The 23,635-nt window shown below is 38.5% G+C and overlaps 3 protein-coding genes across 3 annotated transcripts; 1 reads left to right on the forward strand and 2 right to left on the reverse strand.

Annotated features, from left to right (window-relative positions):
• The first annotated feature begins 123 nt into the window (after positions 1–123).
• On the forward strand, positions 124–6,532 carry LOC124282146. Its single transcript, XM_046718115.1, has 7 exons — positions 124–170; positions 1,603–2,275; positions 2,685–2,877; positions 3,658–3,684; positions 4,043–4,134; positions 5,167–5,237; positions 6,109–6,532. Exons 1-7 carry the CDS (start codon positions 125–127, stop codon positions 6,213–6,215), a joined length of 1,209 nt encoding a protein of 402 aa, XP_046574071.1. The 5' UTR covers position 124; the 3' UTR covers positions 6,216–6,532.
• A 6,746-nt stretch (positions 6,533–13,278) lies between these two features.
• Positions 13,279–17,392, reverse strand: LOC124282118 (L-threonine ammonia-lyase-like). Its single transcript, XM_046718085.1, has 4 exons — positions 17,254–17,392; positions 15,472–15,632; positions 14,364–14,712; positions 13,279–14,102 (listed from the first exon to the last, which is right to left on the reverse strand). The coding sequence occupies exons 2-4, from the start codon at positions 15,589–15,591 to the stop codon at positions 13,606–13,608; spliced, it is 966 nt and encodes a 321-aa protein (XP_046574041.1). The 5' UTR covers positions 15,592–15,632; positions 17,254–17,392; the 3' UTR covers positions 13,279–13,605.
• A 4,286-nt stretch (positions 17,393–21,678) lies between these two features.
• LOC124282147 lies at positions 21,679–23,248 on the reverse strand. The gene is made up of 3 exons (XM_046718116.1): positions 23,093–23,248; positions 22,670–22,743; positions 21,679–22,252 (listed from the first exon to the last, which is right to left on the reverse strand). Exons 1-3 carry the CDS (start codon positions 23,124–23,126, stop codon positions 21,899–21,901), a joined length of 462 nt encoding a protein of 153 aa, XP_046574072.1. The 5' UTR covers positions 23,127–23,248; the 3' UTR covers positions 21,679–21,898.
• Positions 23,249–23,635: the final 387 nt, after the last annotated feature.

Raw genomic sequence — 23,635 nt, forward strand, 5'->3', positions numbered from 1 at the left:
GTATTTCAAATAAGATATCAATTGTTTTACAAAACACCCTGTTGTAATAACTGGTAACTTAAAATTTACAACAATTTAGCAAAAATCTAAAGTCTGTTGACAGGCAGCAACATGTGTAAACAACATGGCGACCAAAATAGATCTTGGACACGATGTGCCGGAAGCTAAAGGTGGAGAACAGTGACAATTCTTCTTTATGACAGCTACTTTTGTCGAATACATGCTTCAAAAAGGCCTTGCAATATGAGTTGTCTGATAATTTTAAACTCACGTGGAAATAATACATTTGTAAACATGTATTGTGTTGTGAAGTGGCCGATAGGCCTAAAGTCAAGAATATTGTTTTCTTTTTCTTTTTAACACTGGGCCTCAAAGGTGTGACAGTGGCATCCCAAAATAAAGCTGTCAGACCAAGCTTAGATATGCATTTATCTAACGGTGAAATTTGAGATTTCAGAAAAAAGGGCATTTTGTACACCATCATGACATACAGGGTGTCCAAACGTATTCTCTGATAAATTGATTTTGTTACGTACACATAGAAACAATACGGAAAAGTGAGCTTACATCTGAGTACTTTTTTATGCCCGTTTCAAGTACAAGTGTAAAATAGATTCATTAAACAGTGTTTGCAGTCTTAATGGCAACATTTACAACTATCATTTTGAAATGAATATGGAAAAGATGTGAATGGAAACATAAGTAATATAAGACAGGAATATTATATTGATGCAAATAAAACATTTAATTATTGGCATACAGTGATAGAAACGATAGTCAGTCATTTAACTGACACAAGATAGATAATACATTTGTATTTTTATGTTCAAAATCCATTCAGCCACATATACTGTTAGACATGCCTGTGAGTGCATGTCTTGTTTTCAGCTGACATTCTAGCACATGCATACCAATGATCACAAATCATTATGATATACAAACATTATTTGTATAATTCTGTTATATTTCTTCACACATATTCATGAACAAATGAAGCATGCAAAACTTATTTTACAAAATCAATGATTTTAATTACCCATTGCTTCACATTTGTTAAACCTAAGCTTCAGCCAAGGCATTTTCATATAACCCAATCAGAACTTGCATGCATATGTATATGTTATTAGGGCATATGTATTTTACATGTTCTGATACAGGAATATTGTGTCTCCATATAATTGTTTTCATTTCGATGTACACAATGCTTGGTATTTCTGTTGTGACCAAGTCTTGATTCTGTTTTCGGACATCATGTGTTTTCAGAGAGAAACATATCTATCATGATTTGGTGTCACACAGACATTGAAAATACTTGGTTGTTGGAAGTTTTTAAAGCTAAAGTTGAGTTTATAAATGGATGAGATGATGTACAGTGGTCCTTGTGATTTGTGAGAAGAATATGAATGTTTCTTAAGCCTCAAAAAAGCTCCTAAGACAAAGATATGCTTTGTTTGCTTGTAAACATGGCCACTTCAACTGCTTGATTCAGGTTCAGTTTACAGGAGCTAGATTAATATGAATACGTAGTCACTGGTAAGATTTTAGTATCCTCAACATTTTTATTAGTATATCGTTATCTCAAAACACAATTGTTTTTTCCAGTTGATCATTTGCCACCATCAGGCCCAAAGTATAACAATGAATATCAAAAGGCATTTCATTACCGAGGGAAGCTATTCTGTTCAACAGCCAATCGACTCAGAAATCTGTGTCAGCAACCAAGAAGGGATGCTTTCACAGAATCATTTGTGAGAGATGAAGACATATTATCAGAAGAACTGTCCAGTAGATTGGTTTATGAACCACAAACTTCCCACAAACCCAACAGGCCACGTAGAATACAGAGTGCCAAGGGCCGACTAGAGAAGCGTCAAGACTGTGATGAGACAGATTCACAATGTTTAGAAAAGACTGGAAGTCAAGTATCGGTAGTTGACATGAATCTGAATGTACATATTCCAAAAAAACCTAAACCAAAACGGCCACAAAGCGCTTCAGTTGTGAGTCCCCCCAAAAGTGACAGATCTGGGAGATCTTCAACAGGTACAAGTAGGCCATCATCGGCTAAATCAGCCCTTGCCCAACCCATATCAGGAGAGACAACTGACAATGATGGAGTCAAGCCCTCAGTATTTGGGTTAAAGCTGAAGAGACAGGTGTTTGGAAGTGAGCCTGGTATTTTCTCCAGTACTGAAGACTTGACAAGCAAAGGGTTTCCTTATGTGCTGTCCAGTGACAGTGGCAAGGCAAACAAGGATCCCAGTGAAAGTATCAGGTATGTTTCGAGATTTAAATGAATTATTGTTTGGAAGAAATTGTTCAGATTATTATTGTAAACTGGAAGTATTTAATCATTCACTGGGAATAAAGGTGCAGAGGATTAAGGTAAGAATGTTTCTTGGGAAAAGTAAGATGTTGCAAATTGTTTTGGGACTCAGGTTTAGGGGTCATACATGTAGGAGTTTGGGTTGTTTTTTCTCAAATGTGAAACAGTTGGAAAAAGGATTTTGAGAACCAATTATTTTTCTTCTTTCTTATTTTGGAGGTATAAAGATATAAATTTCCAAGTTTATAAGGGATTAGAATTTCAGTGAAAATTGAACCAGTCAATTTATGAATAGAGCTTTGACTATGTCTTTGCAGTTCTTTTGGTAGAACGTGAAAAATGTAAATTCCTGTACCAGGTCGATGCCTGCCTGTTTAGAGCCACTGAGACCTTGGCTGAATACAGATATATCAAAGGATGTGATTGGTGTTGACCCAGCAAATTGTCTAGTATTTCTTGCTGGTTGTTATGACGACCTCCCAGAAGTACCACCACCCCAAGGTGCCGAGGATGTGCTGGCTTGCCATGGTCAACTTCCACCAGAAAAAGCTGTGAGTTCCTTCATATTACTTAATTCCTCACTGGTACTCTAAGTACTGCAAGGGATTGTGAGATTTTCAACTGATGGGAGGGAGGAGGTCTTTGTTTTAGAAAGGTTATCACATTTGCTTAAATAACAAGATACAGTTTGACTGGAATTCCTAGCCAGTTCAATGTGCAAACCAGTATTCATTATCTGAGATTAATAGCATGAATAACCATTTTTAGTTATTATTTATGAAACTATCAATATTCATATTTTCACCATGTGATGTATTCACTATAAAATAGTTTTAAAAAGACAGTGTCAACACAGTTTGCCACTGACGTAGTCTGCTGCTGCTATATTACCAATATTATCTTTGCTAGCTGAACATAGATAAAGAATGTTTTACACCAGATTCATTTCATAATTCACCATCTTGCCTGTAAAAACTTATCGCGGAAAATGTTGATCAGAAACAATCAGTTTCAGTGACATAACTGGATCAAAATGTATCAAAACATTCTGTCCCTCTTTTCGTCGTTTTTCTAAATCACGTAAGTTCAATAATTTATTGTGTTTTCATGCAAATATTGCAAAGAAGGTGGAATGAGAAACAAAACCAAAAATACTTTGGTTTTGAGGTATCTTTAATAAATGACGTTTTCAGAAGCAATGGTGTCTTATCAGAATATAATTTCAGTGAAAAAGCATTTTAGTACGATTACTGTTACTTTAATTGCAATATTTAGGGTGGGCTTGGTGTAACCAGATTAAACAATCCAGTTTTTGTCTTTATTTATTTCAGCCCCATAAGAAATACAGCCATCCTTTTGTGAGTATATCATCCTTATCAATGACTTGTCATGTACCCGATTTATATGCTGAAGTTTCCGAACTATCTCAAATCTCAAATAAGTCATCGATGCCAATACAGCAAATCACACAAAAACATGAACTATCTCAAATTTAATTCTTATTTGAATTTTTTTTTCTTCACTTGTTTGTTGAACATTATGCGCTAGCTTTAAAGACTTAGGCTGTTCAGTGCTGTCAATTAGTGTGGGTAGGTTCAGACAAGCAACTTGGATGAGAATTTTGAGTTTCATAGACACAGTGTAGCTATTGTGATGTTATGTTCATGACCAAAGTTGAAGCTAGATTTGTCTCACGAGGTCAGTGTTTTGTTACAGTACAACAGGAAGCTGTCCTCAGAGTGGGAGTGTAACCACAGATCTCGTCTGCTCAACAAGATCTGTGGTGAAGATGGCACTGTTCTACATGTGTAAGATTTGCTTTTCCTTTTTAAAGAGAGTCTCAGTCAATTCCCAGTGTTGGTCTACAACTTGTTATTTGGGCAGTGTATGGCATTGAGTGATAGTGTCTGTGTTGTTACGTAAAGCAAGGGTATGCAGGGAACTACCTTGATAACATTGTGTAAGCAGACAAAGTAGGTTTACATTGGCATGAAGCCATGTTTATAGAACATCCTAGTGACTCAAGCTTGCTCTGTCTTTATACAACATTGAATAATTCTTACACCCAAAGGTTTGAACATTTTCACACTAAAATAATAGGCTGCTGATGCAAACAGTTTATGGAGAGAATGCTGAGAGGCAGCACTTTTGCTTATTTTTTGTGTATTTTGTCAGACTGCACATTTCTTTTGTCAAATTCAGAAGCTGGAGAAAGCAAAAGCAATGATACAATTTACCCTTATGTACTTATGATCTGTCAGACAAAGGTCACAAAGAAACAAGGGACAGAACTGTTGGTAGATTTGGCAAACTGTAATGTCATGATAATATTAGTAATGTAAATGAGTTGTGTTGACACAAAAATTGGGTTTAGGGACCGTTCATAATTTATGGCAAGGGGGGTGATGATGATTTTCATGGAAAGGCATGTACAATGTGAATGACCCCCCTAAAACTTATGTACAAAATATGTGACCCCCTTGCATGTCATGTACAAAATCAATGACACCCCCCCTCCCCGTAAATTATAATAATATTTTTTTTTTATTTTTGTGTACAAAATTGGTGACCCCTAGTACATGTGTACAAAATTGGTGAACCCCCTACCTCTCAGAACAAAATGGGTGAAACCCCCACCCCTCTAAAATCATCACCCCTAGCCATAAATTATGAACGGTCCCTTAGTAGTTTTTCTGCTGATGTCAGTTATAGTTTTATTTGAAGGTGGGCTGGCTGGTTCACAATCCAAGAAATAAGTATGTAATACCATTACTAGTTGTTATTTTTCATCATATATACATGACGTGTGTGTGATGGCTTGTTACCATTGTTTTCTACAGGAGGTATGAAGGCAAGAGAACAACTGATGTTGTCAGAAAGGAAATTCAAGAACTGGAAAATCTCCTGCTAGGTACACTGTCCTTTATCTCGCTTTCACTGTCCTGTAACACTTGTAAAAATTATGGCATGATAGTGAGTGTGAGTTTTGGTTTTACGCCACATTTAGCAATATTCCAGCAGTATGTGGGGACACCAGAAATGAACATGAACCTAGTAGGCTAGGTGTGATGAGCGAACACTTTAACCACTAGACTACCCCACCGCCCCTAAGACATGAAAGGGATGGAAGGAAGGTAAAGTAAGGAAACTTACAGACATTGTTGATGTTTTGTTATTTGGCTATATTTGGGGATTTGTTTGGTAACTATTATTGGAATAACATCAAGTTGAAACAATGTGATTTATGGGACTTTGCTCAATTAGCTCTGCTCACATTTTTGTATTGTTCGGGTCGTGATGGAGCTAAATGAATTGATACATGTTGGGGTGGGTACCCACCAGTACCTATTTGTATTTCTAGACACAGTCATAAAGTCTCTGTAATTTAGATGAAATGTCAGATTGTTACTTTAGTGGAAGACTAAGTGACCTGTAATCTATTATAGAGATGATAGGGCAAATGAGATAACAAAGCATGAACAAAGATTGACTGCATACAATATTATGTGCCAGTGTTATGCCGTGTATGTAATATTCATTAACACATTGTTGCGATATAATAGTAATGATAATAGACTGTGTAACTAATAGTACGCACTATGTCATACTATAGTGTGCCAACCTTTGACGATCCGGGTTAGAATTGGTCTTCAGTAACCCATGCTTGTCGTAAGAGGCAATTGTGTGCAATCTGTCGGTGTGTGTACAGTCTGTGTGTGTAACAATGTGTCTATACGTGTAACGGTGTGAGTGTGTTTCTAACAAGGTGTCTGTGTGTTCAGGTATCGGCAGCTATGACAGTGAGTGCATGATGGTACAGTATCAGGCGGACATCACCCGACTGCGAGAAATGGTGGACACCACTCTTGCCAAGGTCCCAGACAGGTAAGACATGATCTGTGCACAGTCACAATTACCTCATTACATGACTGTTTGGTGACGTGTTCTCAGTGTACAACTCGGATCATATCGATATACTCTGTTGAATTTGTTAGATGCACAAAGTTGTATCCCTTCATTGTGAAATGATCCGGTAACGGCAGATTCACTCTTTTTTAATTCATAAATTGTATTTTTTCTCTTTTCTCTTTTTCCCAAAATACTATTTTCATGTCAAGTGTTCTTTATTCTAGAATATTTTAATGCATTTCATTCCAGTTTGTAGTGACACAACTAGTATAAGCTGAATGGATATAAACAGTGAAGAGAAATCACCAATCACTGTCATCATTACCACTCTAATTTAGAATAATCTATTAGGGAACAGTGATAGTTATTACTTTGTCTTTGGCCAACATATGTTTATGATAATGACATCATATTTCGGCCATATGATATGCTTGTTGGGGACCTTAATATTAACACCAATATCTACTCATGGTGAAGTCAATAGAAATTGTTTAAAAATGTAATTCAAGCAGCGATATTTGTTCCAGTGATAGAATGTGGTCTCTCCTGCGGCAAGTATTACACCCCTGAACATTATTGCTTTAAGATTAGAGCAATCAACTGTCACATTGGCTTAAAACCCCTTACAGAAAGTGAACATATTTGAAAAATCAAATAACATCAAGTGTGCCCTGTCACACTGCCAAGAACCAAACAGCCATAAATGCATTTCAACTTAGACTTAGTGCCAAGATTGATTTGTGAAGGTGGGCTTTGTGTGCCAGAATGGCAGTGTAGATGGAGCATGGATGGTTGATGGTATGTGGATAGTTGATGGAACATGGATGATAGATGGAGCATGGATGATTGATGGTATGTGGATAGTTGATGGAACATGGATGATTGATGGAGCATGGATGATTGATGGTATAGTTGATGGATGGTTGATGGAACATGGATTGATGGAACATGGATGGATGCATGGATGGTTGATGGAACATGGATGGTTGATGGAACATGGATGGATGGTATGTGATGGATGGAACATGGATGGTTGATGGAACATGGATGGTTGATGGAACATGGATGGTTGATGATGGATGGTTGATGAAGCATGGATGGTTGATGGAGCATGGATGGTTGATGGAGCATGGATGGTTGATGGAACATGGATGGTTGATTGATGGAATGGAACATGGATGGTTGATGGAGCATGTATGGTTGATGGTACATAGATGGTTGATGGAGCATGGATGGTTGATGGAACATGTATGGTTGATGGTTGATGGAACATGATGGTTGATTGATTGGATGGATGGATGGTTGATGGAACATGGATGGTTGATGGAACATGGATGGGTTGATGGAACATGGATGGTTGATGATGGAACATGGTTGATGGTTGATGGAATGCATGGATGGTTGATGGAACATGGATGGTTGATGGAACATGTATGGATTGATGGAACATGGATGGTTGATGGAACATGGATGATGGATGAATAGATGGAGCATGGTTGATGGAACATGGATGGTTGATGGAACATGGATGGTTGATGGAACATGGATGGTTGATGGAACATGGATGGTTGATGGAGCATGGATGGTTGATGGAGCATGGATGGTTGATGGAACATGATGGATGGTTGATGGAACATGGATGGTTATTGATGGAACATGGATGGTTGATGATACATGGATGGTTGATGGAACATTGATGGTTGATGGAACATGGATGGTTGATGGAACATGGATGGTTGATGGATGGAACATGGATGGTTGATGGAACATGGATGGCTGATGGAACATGGAGCATATGGTTGATGGAACATGGATGGTTGATGGAGCATGGATGATAGATGGAACATGGATGGTTGATGGACATGGATGGTTGATGGAACATGGATGGTTCCATAGATGGAGCATGGATGATGATGACACGGATGACACGGATGGATTGATGGATGGGAAACCTGACATGGATGGTTGATGGAACATGGATGGTTGATGGAACATGGATGGTTGATGGAGTACATGGATGGTTGATGGAACATGGATGGTTGATGGATACATGGATGATTGATGGAACATGTATGGTTGATGGAACATGGATAGGGTTGATGGACATGGATGGTTGATGGAACATGGATGGTTGATGGAACATGGATGGTTGATGGTTTGATGGATGACATGGATGGATGGTTGATGGAACATGGATGGTTGATGGAACATGGATGGTTGATGGAACATGGACAAATGATGGACCTGATGGATGTATGGATGGAACATGGATGGTTGATGGAACATGGATGATAGATGATACATGCATGGATGGACATGATGGAACATGTGATATTGCTTGATGGAGCATGGATGGTTGACTCATAGATTACCGCATGGATGGAACTTTGATGATAGATTTGATTAATGCATGGCTGATGGAACATGGATGGCTTCGACGGCCATTGTCCATGTTGATGATTACGGATGGTTGGAACATTGACGTGTACGATAGATGTAAATAGACATGGATGATAAGGAAATAGTCCTACACAAGATGGTACTGATCAGAGGAGATATGTTGATGTTCGATTTATAAAATGGCCACATTCAGTTTGCCTTCTCTTCCTCACTGTCTCAATCATGGGATCAAGAACATCGCTCATGTATCACACCACTGGACACGTTAGACCAGCATGTACAACATGGTCATTCAAGTATTCTCTAGAACCATACAGATTTGTCCTTGATGTTAATACAAAGCTGAATGTTGTCCAACATTAGAAATAGGTGCCAGTACCAATGAGTCTCATGTCCAGGTCATGAAGAGGAGCATATCATTGGTACACAGGATTCAGCATACTTGCTTGCCAGGAGTAAGTGGTTGACATTGAAGACACAACGAAGACTACATGAGCCAGACATTGTGGAATGCATACAGTGTACTTAGCACACAGTTGAATAGGCCACATCTTTTTGTGGTATTACAAGTGTATGTGGGCTTGGTTGATAGCATTGTTTGATATGTTACTGATTTGAATGGAGTAAACAGCACATTTTAGGGCGGGTAGCAAAAGCAGTTAGACATGTGGAAGCCCATATGCCCCACAGTGATATTGCTAGAATATTGCTAAAAAGCACAGTCCCAGTAACAGTAAATGGAACATTCTTGAACATCAGGAAAGTGATGAACAGAATGCACTTGATGAAGTTAATGTTTCTCTTGTTAGGTCTGTGGTTGTTTTTCAATGTGAGCATCTTGGTGTGTTCCAGTTTGGGTTGCGGAAGTTCTGTGGAGGAGGGTACATGACAAAAAGACTGACATTGTCGTACAGCCTGCTGTTGTAGATCCAAGACCAGCACAGACTGTGTAGTATCCAGGGAGTTAGCCATGCTGGAGCATGAGAGTGTACAGCATGGATCTAGATGAGACTCAGGAGTGGCCATGCTGGAGTATTTCTCAAACCAAACTATGGTCTCCATGTCCAAATTCCCTCCTGATCTTGAAGAACACGTTGATCTTCACCTTGATCACTGTGTTGTAAAGTAGAGAGATATTTCATATCACAACACAAAATTCTGATCTCACCATTTTACAAAGATGAGTGGTATGCCACAGAGTGGAGTGGTTTATGCCACAGAGTGGAGTGCACAATGCCACAGAGTGGATCATATGCCACAGAGTGGAGTGGTATGTCACAGAGAGGAGTGGTATGCCACAGAGTGGAGTGGTATGTCACAGAGATGAGTGGTATGCCACAGAGTGGAGTGATATGCCACAGAGTGGAGTGGTATGTCACAGAGTGGAGTGGTATGCCACAGAGTGGAGTGGTATGCCACAGAGTGGAGTGGTATGCCACAAAGATGAGTGGTATGCCACAGAGTGGAGTGGTATGCCACAGAGTGGAGTGGTATGTCACAGAGAGGAGTGATATGCCACTATACAGGTGCTGATTACATGATCTCACACATTTGAAACACCAGTCCCCAGTATTGTAGAATTTGGCCTCTGGCGATGGAGGCAAGATTGTTAGTTATGACAGTCAGTTCAGGAGGAATGCCTCTGATAATTAGAATATTAGTGCTTGGTCTCGTCAAACAACACAGGAGGCAGTAGGACAGTCGTCACATACCCAGTATGTTATGTTTGGGATTGCACTTGACCAGGGGACTTGCTCATATCAGGTGGGGCGTTGGGGTAGCCTATTGGTTAAGGCGTTCACTCGTCACACTGAAGACCTGGGTTCGATTCCCCACATGGGCATATTGTAAGAAGCCCATTTCTGGTGATATTGCTTGAATATTGCTTAAGGTGTCATAAAACCCAACTCACTGTTAATGAGGCAGCAATGTCAGTGTTTTCAACGCTTATCTGGTTGATCCTGCCAGTAGTCATATGCTATATGAAAAAATCCAAAACCAAGTAATTTTTGAAAGGCAAAAGAGGCTTAACTTACAGTGACTGTAATGCTAGGACGAGATAGCTTTTGTACTTGTTTAGTCCCATATAGTCTAGTTTCAGAGACCAAGTCTCTGATAGTTGTATAACAATGTTAACTTATTGATTTAATGGTGCTTGAATAGTAAGCAGTGCTAATTGCTTGTAACTCATGTTATATGTGATATTTTATACAATCTTTTCTACATGATTTTTAGTAGATGAATACTCAGTGCAAATAGAAATATTTTGTAATGATTTTATTTGTGACCTATTGTGACATGAATATTTTATACTGAATTATAGTCATCATAATGTACACCCATTCAAAATGGATTTAACACATTGTGTTTGTTTTCATACTTTAATATGTAAATGTGAATATTATGCAAACTGAGGATTAAATGGTTACAATGGTAACTGAATATGAATAGTTCCTTCAGCTGGTTGAGAATGACCTGCTGTGTTACCTAGACAAGTAATTGTGTAGACTATAACTGTTTTTTCTTGTCCAGGCTTTTGGTAGATATGATTCAGCTGTTATGATGGAGGTGTAAAACCCAGTTTAATCAACGCTTGATTTTATATATACACAGTGGGATGGTGGCGGGGCAAGGGAAGTTAAAGGAGAGTGGTTGAAATGTTGACAGTTTGGTAGCTTGACTCCTGAGAGTTTCTAGAGCTATGGTCTAACATACATATGCAGTGCCTCGTTTGAAATAGGTCTCTGTACACCCAGCAGTTTATGGGTACCCTGTAGAAGAAATGGCTGTGTTCAGATTGCCTTCTAGCGCCTCATAGGCAATTTGGTTGTATACTGATGATCAGATGTTCTGGTTTGATTTTTAAGGTTAATTTTATAAGCAACTGAGATGTCTCAATTGTTCATGTGAGGATACCTCCGTCTCAAGGTTCAACAAATGTCCCTTATTTATGCAGACTGTCTTTCTTCAAATACAATCATGTTGCCTCCAAATCTCTTTACTGGTATTTGCAAGATTCTGCATTTCAACATATCTAGTGCAAATGTATGAAACATATATGACTTAATTAAATTTTAGTTTTAATTGTGTAGGTACTCCACCTACTAGACTATTGATGTAGTTAGTAGAAATGTTAACACTTCAGCAAATTAACTGCTTCATAATTTGTTCAAGTGACAAATAGATCTGATTTTAATGATTTAAACAATTATTGCAAGGTCAGATCATAGACATGAAAGCTGGACATGAGCAATCATTAATTAGTTGATTCTTTGTACTTTAAAAATATTTCCAAGTTTTTTAATATATTTTTATGCCAATGCTAATAGGTTATTGACAATATTATAATGCAAAATAAGAAATAGAAAATAAAACTGCAAAGCAAAATCACATCTCACAGTAATTATCACAATACGGTCAATGTTTACTGCCATCACAAGTGAAACAAACATGCTGATAGTCCATATCTTATGACAAGATATCAAGCGATATTAGTTCCTGGAAATGTCATGAAAATTCAAGTAATACAGGATCAGGAAATGTTGAAGCTGATGATGGTTTAGACTAACATCTAGTCTCTGAAATGAACATATTTTACAGAAAAAACAGTAAAAAATAAAATATATTAAATGAAAAGGAGCCCTGAGACTTTCGTCATTTTCAGAAACTGTGGAAATCTAGACTTGCCACATATTCTAGACTTGCATGGGCTTTTGGGATATATTTGTTTCAGGGTCTGTATGACAGAATAATGATGGTTTTGATCCTATAGATGAGAGTAGAATGGATTCTTTATACTCAGCTTCAGCTTGTTCAGTTCTTGCCACTGCCATAGATGCAGAAACCCAGTCTAGTCATGAGACACTTAGTAGTTGCATAACCGCTAGACCAGTTAGGACGAAGGAATTGTTAGGTTGAATATTGTGTACCAGATATATGTTCTTCAAGCCCCTATAGATTAGGCCATTATATAAATTAATTATTAGATTTTGGTCCTCACATTATTGTCCCAAAGTACCTATAAACCTATACCTCTAAATTGAGATGGGTGTATGGATTAAATACTCAGTAAACATGTAGCCCTACAAGACTAGCAACTAGTCTTTGAAATGAACACATTTTACAAGAAAAAAAGTTCTTAAATTATATACTGTATTGGGTTTTGTTATCAGTGTTTAAGTTGTACCAATGAAAGGAAATAGAAAATCAGTTTATCGTTTCATTTTTATCCATCCCCTTGATAAATAAACATTGTAAAAAATTACTTTGTTGTGTTTTTTAGATACATGTATTACTTTAGAGCCTTATCAGACTAATTCAGATACAAACAAATTTGGAGCCCTGGCTGAAAATCGGACATGGTGTGTGAGTTTAGATTAATGCTGCATGTGATTTTGACTATGGGTAGGCAGTCAAGATCCATCTTTTCAAAGGTATTCAAGTCTAATTGTAAAGCTCCAGGTGACTCTGCCATCACTACTCCCTTGTCTTTTAATAACTGCTGTTAGTTATTTCAGAGTGGATCAAGGTTGTAAAGTTGAACAATTCTGTCCACCAGTTGTATGACAGAATGATCATTGAAAGGTACACATGGCATCTAGTGAGAATGTGGGATATCAATAACACAAATAATAAACACAAAGTGATCTGACAAGTATTTTAATGAATACCATACAGTATCTTTGAATTATTCAACATTAAAATCTTCATACTTTGAACAGCATGAAAGGTAGGATGTATAATTGGCGGATCCAGAGGGGGTGTTCGAAAACACCACCACCCCCCACCGTGAAAATGACTTAAGACCACATTGAAGATTTTTTTTGGCGTTGGGGGAGCCAACCCCCTGACAACCACCCCCCATCCCCACTTTCAAAATTCCTGGATCCGCCCATGATGTATTATACAGACAGTATTTTGTTGGATCTTGGAATTATAAAATAAAATATAGCACCATACAAACTTATCGATTATGGAGTTTTCCCTTGTAGAATCTTTATGAGAACATCAGTATCTATGTTTCCCCCAGATACGATGCACACAATATTCCCCTCCCCAACCTTCCCCTTCAGCGCAGCCGCCACTGCAGCAGCACCGGCCCCTTCTGCAATCACGTGATTCCTCTCAGCCAATAGCCTCACAGCATTTGCGACGTCTTCAAGGGAGACAACTATAGAACCGTCAAGTACATTACTGACCAACGGCCACATCTCATCCAGAACAGATTTGGATCCCATTCCGTCTACAAAACTAGCATTGTATGAACATGGTACTGGTTTTCCTGCCGCAAGGGCAGCGGACAGTGGCGCTGCTGTGTCAACCTCCACAGCATATACTTTAGTCTCAGGACGCAGTGCTTTCACAGCCAGGGCTATTCCACTTGACAACCCACCACCGCCATAAGGGACAATAATGGAATCAACCTCTTGGAGGTCTTCCAAAATCTCCAACCCGATGGTGCCATTACCTGAAATAGTATTCATAACATGACCTGTTACACAAAATCAGATTTCGGAAATAGTTTCATAGTGGCATTCGCATCAAGAGTTGACTAGTCTGTCTAAGTTTACACTCGATTAGCATGTAACTATTTTTGATCATGTGTATCTCTCTTAATAATACAGAACGATTTGGAGAATAACGTTTGTGATTAGGTAATGATTTGAAGAAACCTTTACGATTGCGTCAAAATAGTCTCGCTGATATTAGTGATCAACATTCTACACACCAGCGATGACTGCGCTGTCACACACAGGGTGTATAAAGGTACCACAGGCATCGTCGTACTTGTGTTCCATGATCACCTTCCACCATCTATCGTACGGTACCCGTGTCACTTTGCCTCCAAGCCTTTCCGTTGGGTCCAGTTTGGCTTTAGGGGCGTGCTCAGGAACAACGATTTGACATGGAACTCCGAGCCTTTGCGCATTCCATGCCAGTCCTTGTGAGAAGTTCCCAGCACTGGCAGTGTAGACTCCACTCTCAAGCTTAGCCTTTGGTAACAGTTCGACAGCATTGCAGGCACCACGTAGCTTGAAGGATCCTATCGGATGAAGATTCTCTAACTTCAGATAGATCTGTAAATAATAATACCATAGCTCTTACCTTCAATCCACACAACTAATTCAATAAAAAAAAAACCCTTAGCAAAACCATTTTAACAAGTATCGAATGGATTATACGATGTTTAATAAACACTGCGATGTTATCATCGCCCAACTCTATCAAGGTACGATGTCACACACCTCAACAAGTCATCATGCCTGACTACCCACCCCATTTAGACGCCTCTCAAATTACACATATTTCGCTGGAAACGCACTTTAACAACGGAATTCCAACAGGAATGTATCATATCTGATGTGCTTGCAAAGTTTCATGACATTTTGTTTATTTCATATAATTACTATGCTCCCAAGTCCAACTCGTTTAAAGTTCCCAAATGACTTGCATTGTTTGTTCGTTTGTTTGTTGTGTAACGAAACACTCGGCAACATTCCAGAAATATGACGGCTGCTGTAAATAATTGAGTCTTGACCAGTCAAGTGATTGACATCATGAGCACCGATCTACGTGACATATGTCAACAAAGTCAGCGAGCCGGCTACCCGATCCCGTTAGTCGCCTCTACCACAAGCACAGGCTGCTGAATATCAATTCCAACCCTTCACGGATCCCAAATACGTGCACCAGTGTACGTTTTGCGACATTACCGTATAATTAATTACCAGAGTGTTTTAATAAATATATGCTAAACATGACCTCTTGCCCGTGGTTGGTCCGTAAATCACTACCACAGTCACAAGGTACGTGTGAAGGATAATGATTTGACTCACCTTTGTCTCTGAATCTGTTTCGTAAATGTTCAACGGAACGAGAGGAGTCTTTTTTACACTGTTTCGTATTCTGGATCTCGCCTCCTCAACGTCTTGCAGACACACCTTGTCGAGCGACATCCTAGCACGTGCGCCTGTCACAGTCAAACGTTACGGCGTTCCTGGGGACAATGAACTCACTGCCTGATTATATGTAGTCGTCGTACCTCTTGAACTTTGGCCTTCAGCTGTATATTACACATCCCATTCGTCTTTAAGATTAACGACTTTTACGTCATGTTCAAGGTCACGCTGAACCCTGGTCCTACTTGACGTAGATATACACACTGCATTTAAAATATGTTAAAATCCGAATATCTGGTGAAAACTCGGAGGGTGATCAGTAGTCCGAGGGATACAGATACAGATCGTGTCAATGTAATGTTGCTCCCCTGGCAAAGTCTCACGCAGGGCGATGTAGTTATTCGAATGAAATATTCCAAGCGATAACCATTGGCAGTTCTATTAATGTTCAAAATCAGTCGTGTCTCGAGACAATAAAATATAAAGCGTCCACACAAAAGAGTAATTAATTTCAATTATCTACAGAAACAGATTCCATTGAGCGTAAACGGCTAAATACTGGTAAAATGATCGCTGAAATTAACACCGGGTGTAAGTGTGCCCTGCTCTTCCGGTAACATCAGCCACACATTTTGCATAGAAATGTAAGCGTGTATTTCCTAGGTGAATGAGTGAGTTTAATTTTACGCCGCACTCAGCAATATTCCAGCTATAAGGCGGCGGTCTGTAAAAAATCGAGTCTGGACCAGACAGTCCAGTGATCAACAGCATGAGCATCGATCTGCGCAACTGGGAACCGATGACATGTGTCAACCAAGTCAGCGAGCCTGACCACCCGATCCCATTAGTCGCCTCTTACGACAAGTATGGGTTACTGAAGATCAATATTCTAACCCGGACCTTCACGGGTCTCCTAGGTACACAAATGTAACTTGAATGAATCTTTGAAAGCGAATGCAAATGTAATCTTCAACAAAATAATTATGAAGTAAAGTTGTAACAGATCGGGGAAAACAAATATTTCAGTTTTTGAATTGGGGTTGGGTTTTTTTTGTAAATGGCAAAACAAACCCTGAACAACATTACACATATATTTCTCTTACGAAATCTATGTTACCTTTGTAACAAATGTTCGATGGCGAAATATGATGTGTTTTCACACGCATATAGTTTTGTCATATAACGAAAGGTACGAGACACAAGTATAATACTTCAAGGCATTCTAAGTTACTACCTGCGTACAGGAGTTAACGGTAGTTAATTTTGCACGTTCTGTATTATATTCACATATGAACATACGCTGAACATACGGTGTTCTCTGGTGAAGAAACTCCGTGAGTTATATTGCATTAAAATCTTAACTAAGGCCCTTTAACCTTCCATACGTACACAATTTACTCAAACACAACTTTCAGAACTGTGTCACGCCACAAAAAGCGAGAGAATTTATGGGTCGTGGTTTGGCGAAACGTTCTGGAACAGACCTCAATATTGGAATTTTTTAGAAAAAGTCAGTCATTTACATGCTACTTGATAGTCACGGTGTAATCATTATTATGTCATGAAATATGTGACATAACACTTGTCGACTTTTCATGTCACTGTTCTGCAAATGCGTTCTGTGCCTTTCGCGATATCGAACAAGAACAAATGTTCTCGGCGCAACACAAAAACAATCGCCCAACAACGACCAGGTTCAATATTGTATGGGCACGTTACCCGTTTGGATGTCAATTTTGTGGTTATATTGGACGTTTTCGAGATGGAAGATCTTCTTCTTAGCCCATATACAATGTTCAACGTACTAAATTACTTGTAACAGACCACGAAACTGCGTTTTTCCATCCGACACGTTAGCCTATACGCTTGCGCATTCCAGGAAATACACCAGTCATTGTGTTTAAAGCTCCCTGCACTGATATCTCGGTTACGACTTCGAATGAACCGTTGCACGTATTGGAGCAGAGCTTTCCCTGCGTTTTCCCCTTGAGTCGCAGGGTTGACGACAGAACATACAAGTTCTTACTGTCAAGCTCCCCTTCACGGTATTTGATTTCCTATGTTGACATTTTCAGACATCCCACTTAGAAAGCACGGTGAACACTGATCAAATCAAGGTGTTGCATCCATAAACTAGGATATTCAGTCTTCTGTTGAAATGCCTGCTTTTAGGATCGGCCTATCACAGATGCCAAGGTTTTTACTGAAGTGGTACAGTAAATGTCAAGAGCCAGTATTGTTGGTGTTTTTAACAATCAAGATGAGTATGCAGTCTATCACATAAGGCATAGGCGGATCCAGAGGGGGTGTGTGCAGGGGTGCGCACCCCCCCCTTTGGTGTGAAAGTTTGTTAAATGACCATTAATTGAAACTCGGGTGAAAATGAAATGTGCACCCCTCCTTTCTCAAAAAGCTGTATCCGCCCCTGTAAGGAGTCAGTTTTCTAGTGCACAGTTAAACTTTAAAATGTCCATTTTGCATCTTTGGTTGATTAAAGTATATATACAAGTTTTTAAAGCCTTATGTTAGGTTTCATGAGGACACTTAATAAGTACTGTCTTAGTTTTAACCGACATGGCAATTCAGGGTTACAATTCCTAGATTAAGTCCCCAGTAATATTCGCTTGTCTTTTGACTTCACTTCAAATACTGTTGGGTTTAACACCACTGAGGACAGCATTTCAGACATATACTGACTGCCAAACACTTATTGCCATATTTAGGTATTTACAAAATTACTCCGCCATTCATTAAATTAAAGTAACTGCATTGTCAACTTACTGTGAGGGAATAAACCAAAGTGATGCCGATGAAACCCACTATCAGACCTCGAAACACAAGTGGGACAAACCTGGATTTAAACCCAGGATTATAGGCTTCTGTGATGCCCAATGGATGGGAGGGACTGCTAATTGCAACTCCTTAGACAAAAGTGCTTGTCCTACCACCACTTAACCTACTGGATCAGTTGGTTTTGCTTTGACTTGGGTCGGTTGACTGTGTTGTCAACATACCAAGAGAAAAAGGATCCTTGCTTTTTTTACGAATCAGTGCATGGATTATCTGGTCCTTACACTGTTATTTCAATGCTGATGTCATGAAACTGAAATATTGCTGTGGGTGATGTTGAACAACAAACACACAATACTTTCAACAAAAAGTAAATATCTGATAAATATTTTCATCAGAGTTGTCCTTTTTGATGATTATGGATAAAAAAGATTACGGAAAAATTAAACGTATATCTAGGTAACAGTTATAAATAAAAAGATTTTTGTGCATGCCTGTATTGATAAAGTCAAACTTTTGCATTTCAGCTAAACAGCTTACCACCAGTGACATGTATCTTGGTCCTGTGAGATGTTTATGTAGAGGTTCAAAACCCTACATCAGGATTGTCCAGAAAATGTCCATCACAAGAAACAGTTTTCTCAACAAGACTTGGACACACAATTCTTGTATACCATTTACACACAGTGCTGAAAACAGGTCAACAAGAGCCACGTCAACTGAAACAAAACCTGTTGAAGGATATGCAAGTGCTACCTCCTTCACTACAGTGTACAGGTTCAACTATATTGTCCATCTGAAAGTTCTAGCTCGGCTGAAGATATACCAGACAGTGTTTACATTAGTGGCAGTACCACAGGCATTCAATCTTCACAGCAGTGGAGATTTGTCAACACACATGTTGTATGCCAGTGCTGCCTTAGCAAGTCTAGCATGCACAATGTTGTATGTCATGAGTTTTAGTATTCGAAAGGTTGTTGGGATACTAGCTGTGAGTGATGATGATAAGAAGGTGAAGATATCTCATCTGAGCTTCTGGGGAAAGCGGAAGGATATTCTGTGTGATGTGGCTGATATCGTTCCTTTAGCGGATATGTCAGAAAGTCCGACTCATATATATGTTAAACTCAAGAGATACTCCACCAATACCGAACTAAATTTGTTTCTCCGCCATGGTCATATAATAGACATTAGCAAGTTACAAAATATATTAGGATCCTTGAAATAAAGTGATTTGGCCCAAAACATTGTTGTATAGCTTCCTTCAGGAAAGGCTGAAAAATTGATGCAATGCACAGAGCACTTTGATAACAAGCTCAGTTATATACTTGGTCCTTATGCGATATGTCTAAGTTAATAGACAGGTGTCATCCAAACAGAAGGTCTACAAACTGTTACAGATTGACAGTTTCACTTTATCATGAATTAATGAAGTCTCAAGAAAATATTTGTTATACGAACTGATTTAGGAAGGAAAAGACTAATACTAGTATTTGTTACTTTGGATGGATCTGATTTCTCTTTAATGGTATTTTGAGATTTGTATTGCTCAGAGACATATCACAACATAGATTCAGGTTAGTTGAAACTATCATAACATAAACTGTGTTTAATGGCTAAATAGATACTGCAATATTAGAGCCTAGTCTAGGACTCTTCTTTGTTTCCTGAATTGTTTTTGTCATCAAATGAAATTGACATGGTGGAAAGTTCATCTGACACTGCCAGATAACCTCTTGTTAATCTCCTATTTCGGTTTTCAGGGTAAGATCCATAACTGTGAAAGAGCCATGGAAACTGCTTCCAAGAAGAAAAAAAATAAGATTCCATGACAAGATCTTCAGTTAACCAGCGATCTCTGACCAAAACAAGGTCCCTATTGAATAATGATAGTATCTCATCATACCCCAATTTTCGATCACCGGATTGCCTGGTCATACTACTAACTGCAGTGTAATCTGATATTTGTGAATGGTTGAGGTTACAGTAGCTAAATACTTAAATTAGATATCACATATGAAATGTATGAATATTCGAATTACATAATTTATGCAAAATATATTGTAGAATACAAGATTATATGTTTCTTGCTAATGAAAGAAACTTCATTATGTTCACTGGTGATTCAGACCCTTCTCACATGTTAGCTGTGAAACATTATCAAAATGAAGGTGTGTGTGTTATACAATGCATGTAACTCCTCTCAGGTGTGTGCTGGAACTTTTCTATTAATAAACAATCACAAAAAATGTTAATGTCTAAGCACTGTCGATCATATTATTTTGCTATATGAGGACTGAAGCCATACACCTTTTTCTCTGTTGCATAGATATATCAGAAGTAATTAGGGCCCAATATTATTCTCTCTTCAAAGGACTGACTGACTGACCATGGTTTTACGCCGTTTTTAGCAATATTCCAGCAATATCACGGCGAGGGACACCAGAAATGGGCTTCACAAATTGTACCCATGTGGGGAATCAAACCCGGGCCTTAGGCGTGAGGAGCGAACGCTCTAACCACTAGGCTACCCCACCGCCCCTCTCTTCAAAGGAAATGAATAAGGGACAAAACAGAGAAATGTAGTATGTGTCCGAGACCTAACAGATGTATTAAATAATAAATTTCATGTTATTTTGCACATCCCCCAAAATAACACGTGCCCCTCATGTAGGATTATGTGGTGATCGCTTATTTAGGTATCCGGTCTCTTCGGTTAAGTAATTTACTTCCACAGAGCGTGAGAAGACGTTTAGTTATGCGGTATTGTTAATTTGTCCAAGTTTAGTTAACCAGACTAAAAGTGATAATTAATGAAGTTTGCCGGGACCAAAGAATAGTGTTTACTTATCCAGTCTTTACTTAGGCGGTTTCCACTGTATTTGTATTGATACATTTCCTCCCAAGATCCATGGGACAGTTTTGCAATGTACAGTTCTTGTGAAATGCCCCTCAATTGTATGAATTGTATTCACATTCTGTCTAAATCCTGCTCAAGGCCACTGAAGGCATTTTGCTTAAGGCAGGGTTTTAGTGAACACTGACCTTTTTTCATGAAGTTTGATAAGTATGTGCTTTGACATGTAACAACTAATATATTTTTGGGCAATGTTATTTTTTTTTTTATCAATCTATGAACTTTGACGTTCAGCATTTCAAAGTGTTTTCAACTAAATGGTGAGACGCTTGTGCATACCCTGACTTATTATCATACATCTTCATTGGAGTTAACTAAATATGTCTTACACCCTTACACTAGATATGTCCTGCAAAAGCCACACAAAAAGCCAAGCAAGGCTTGTGAGAGGGATCTGGTTGAAGAAGGGTTAATATGTGCTGGCTGACTGAGGAGCACAGTAGCTATAAGTGGTACTGGGTATGACCATATAAACAGTCCCTGCAAATTTGATTCATGCCTTTCAGTTTCAAAAACTACTGTGTATGTCTATATAAAAAATAACACAACTTTTCAGTGACATAAGATCATTTCATTTTGTTTCATTAAAATAGTCCAAATAGGTTTCAGGAATTCTTTATGAATACATTATATTTATAATCCACATCACATGTCCATCTAGTACAGAGTGAATAGTCCCTTGATGAAGCTGAAGACACTGGAGCAGCATGCTGTCTCAAATGACTGTGGCTGACTTGGTTCTTCCAGGTGGCTCACATCAATCAGGACATAGGATTCTGTGTTTACAGGCTGTACTGTAAATGGTGATGTGGGATTTCCCAAGTCTATCTCAGGGATGTCCTGCCTCAAGTCAATGGAGGAAAGCATTGCACATGGTTTTGTGGGATCTCCCAAGTCTATCTCTGGGATGTCCTGCTCTAAGTTCATGGAGGAACCGCACAATGACCGGAGGGCAGGGTTAGGGAGAGGGGTCTGGGTGATGGGCAGGGAATCAACTTCAGCAGTTGAAAGCTTAAAGAGGGAAGAGATGTGGTGTTTTTTCAGTGTAGGTAAAGCAGACAGAGGTAAAATACATTTAGGAATCAACTGATTCTTACCATATGAAATGACTTCTTTAACATATAAATATCCAGAAAAATGTTATCTACATCTACTTGCTTATTTGATGATTATGATTTTTAGGATCTTTTGAATGAAATGTCCAAATGAAAATGGTTCCACAACCAAATTTGTTGTTTGATTAATACCAATTTATCATAACTGATTATAAGGCATTAGAAAACCACACAACAATCTTATTGGAAAGAAATGAAGAATATAAACGTTTCAAAAAGACTCCCTGTGTTATAGAGTGTATAAGGTATAACCCATAACGTATAGCCCGAATGATTACACCAACAAACAAGGAAAGCTCCCTTCATGACCTACTGGGAGAGGGACAGGATGGTCGGAGAGGGAGGCACCAATGGTAGATTGTTGAGACTTTCTCAACTCTTCCCGAGCTGCCAAGGGAAATACTACATGAAGAAGTGGTACATAAACCTTATGACTCTTATCGAATCAGTTTATTTCAAGAAGGTTCTTCTCGTGGCCAACACAAAACAAATAAAAGGAAATACAAATCAGATAAATAAAAATCAAGTAGACTATTCCGTGAAATAAAACTGAAACTTATTTTCAAACTACAAACTTACAAACTAGTATGAATGTAGTTTCTGACATAATATGTAAGGGAAGATAACGAGAATTTGTCCCTGTAAAATCATAATAGCCAGATATGTCTGATCAACGGGCATAAATCCTTAGCCCGAAGATAAAAAATAACAACATAACAAGACTAAAATAAGATACCCTGATGAAAAACGCTTGCCACACTCGTGAACATGGTCCTATGCTTGCAAGAAGTGTACAACAAATCGTGTAAATCTAGATTTGAAGTGTGCACAACAAGCCAACATGCTAAACAACAATGGCGTCGTTTACAGACAAATCACCATGGTGACGTTCTCGCGAGATAAACTGGTAATCAACTGGTAATCTGTGTGTGATTAACCGGTACCATGATTGATGTGCGCTGAACGTTGTCCAGTTTTCTTTACAAAGAACATCACGCTACGCGTTCGGTTTTAAATCAAATTGAAATTTAGAGCTATTATAATTTCGTTATATACCTCTGATTTCCAAAACAGTATGTTTATCTCCTAAATATCAACTTTGTCCAATTCTCATTTCTTGATTTACATTCTGAAATCATATACTACCCATCAAAAGTTTAGACTCACTTAAAGCCCTCACTATATGTTATGTATATCTATATGGTTATATGTTATGTATATCTATATGGTTGCATTATGCAGATGAATTGCAGGAGGATCATGCATCAAATCGCTGAAA

Source organism: Haliotis rubra, unplaced genomic scaffold, assembly GCF_003918875.1.
Source record: "Haliotis rubra isolate DU_JTF1 unplaced genomic scaffold, ASM391887v1 Scf293, whole genome shotgun sequence".
NCBI classification, from domain to species: domain Eukaryota; kingdom Metazoa; phylum Mollusca; class Gastropoda; order Lepetellida; family Haliotidae; genus Haliotis; species Haliotis rubra.

Bases quoted from the DNA above. Each gene is read 5' to 3' on its own strand.
- LOC124282146 (XM_046718115.1), top strand. From the start codon at position 125: ATGGCGACCAAAATAGATCTTGGACACGATGTGCCGGAAGCTAAAG. The intron at 2,276-2,684 runs GTATGTTTCGAG...TTCCTGTACCAG, and splicing joins GATCCCAGTGAAAGTATCAG to GTCGATGCCTGCCTGTTTAG. The intron at 5,238-6,108 runs GTACACTGTCCT...CTGTGTGTTCAG, and splicing joins ACTGGAAAATCTCCTGCTAG to GTATCGGCAGCTATGACAGT.
- LOC124282147 (XM_046718116.1), bottom strand. From the start codon at position 23,126: ATGTTCACGAGTGTGGCAAGCGTTTTTCATCAGG. The intron at 22,744-23,092 runs GTATCTTATTTT...TTCCCTTGGCAG, and splicing joins GGCAAGCGTTTTTCATCAGG to CTCGGGAAGAGTTGAGAAAG. The intron at 22,253-22,669 runs GTAGGTCATGAA...TCCCTCTTTAAG, and splicing joins ACCATCCTGTCCCTCTCCCA to CTTTCAACTGCTGAAGTTGA.
- LOC124282118 (XM_046718085.1), bottom strand. From the start codon at position 15,591: ATGTCGCTCGACAAGGTGTGTCTGCAAGACGTTGAGGAGGCGAGATCC. The intron at 14,713-15,471 runs GTGAGTCAAATC...TATTATTTACAG, and splicing joins AAACAGATTCAGAGACAAAG to ATCTATCTGAAGTTAGAGAA. The intron at 14,103-14,363 runs GTGTGTAGAATG...ATACTATTTCAG, and splicing joins TGACAGCGCAGTCATCGCTG to GTAATGGCACCATCGGGTTG.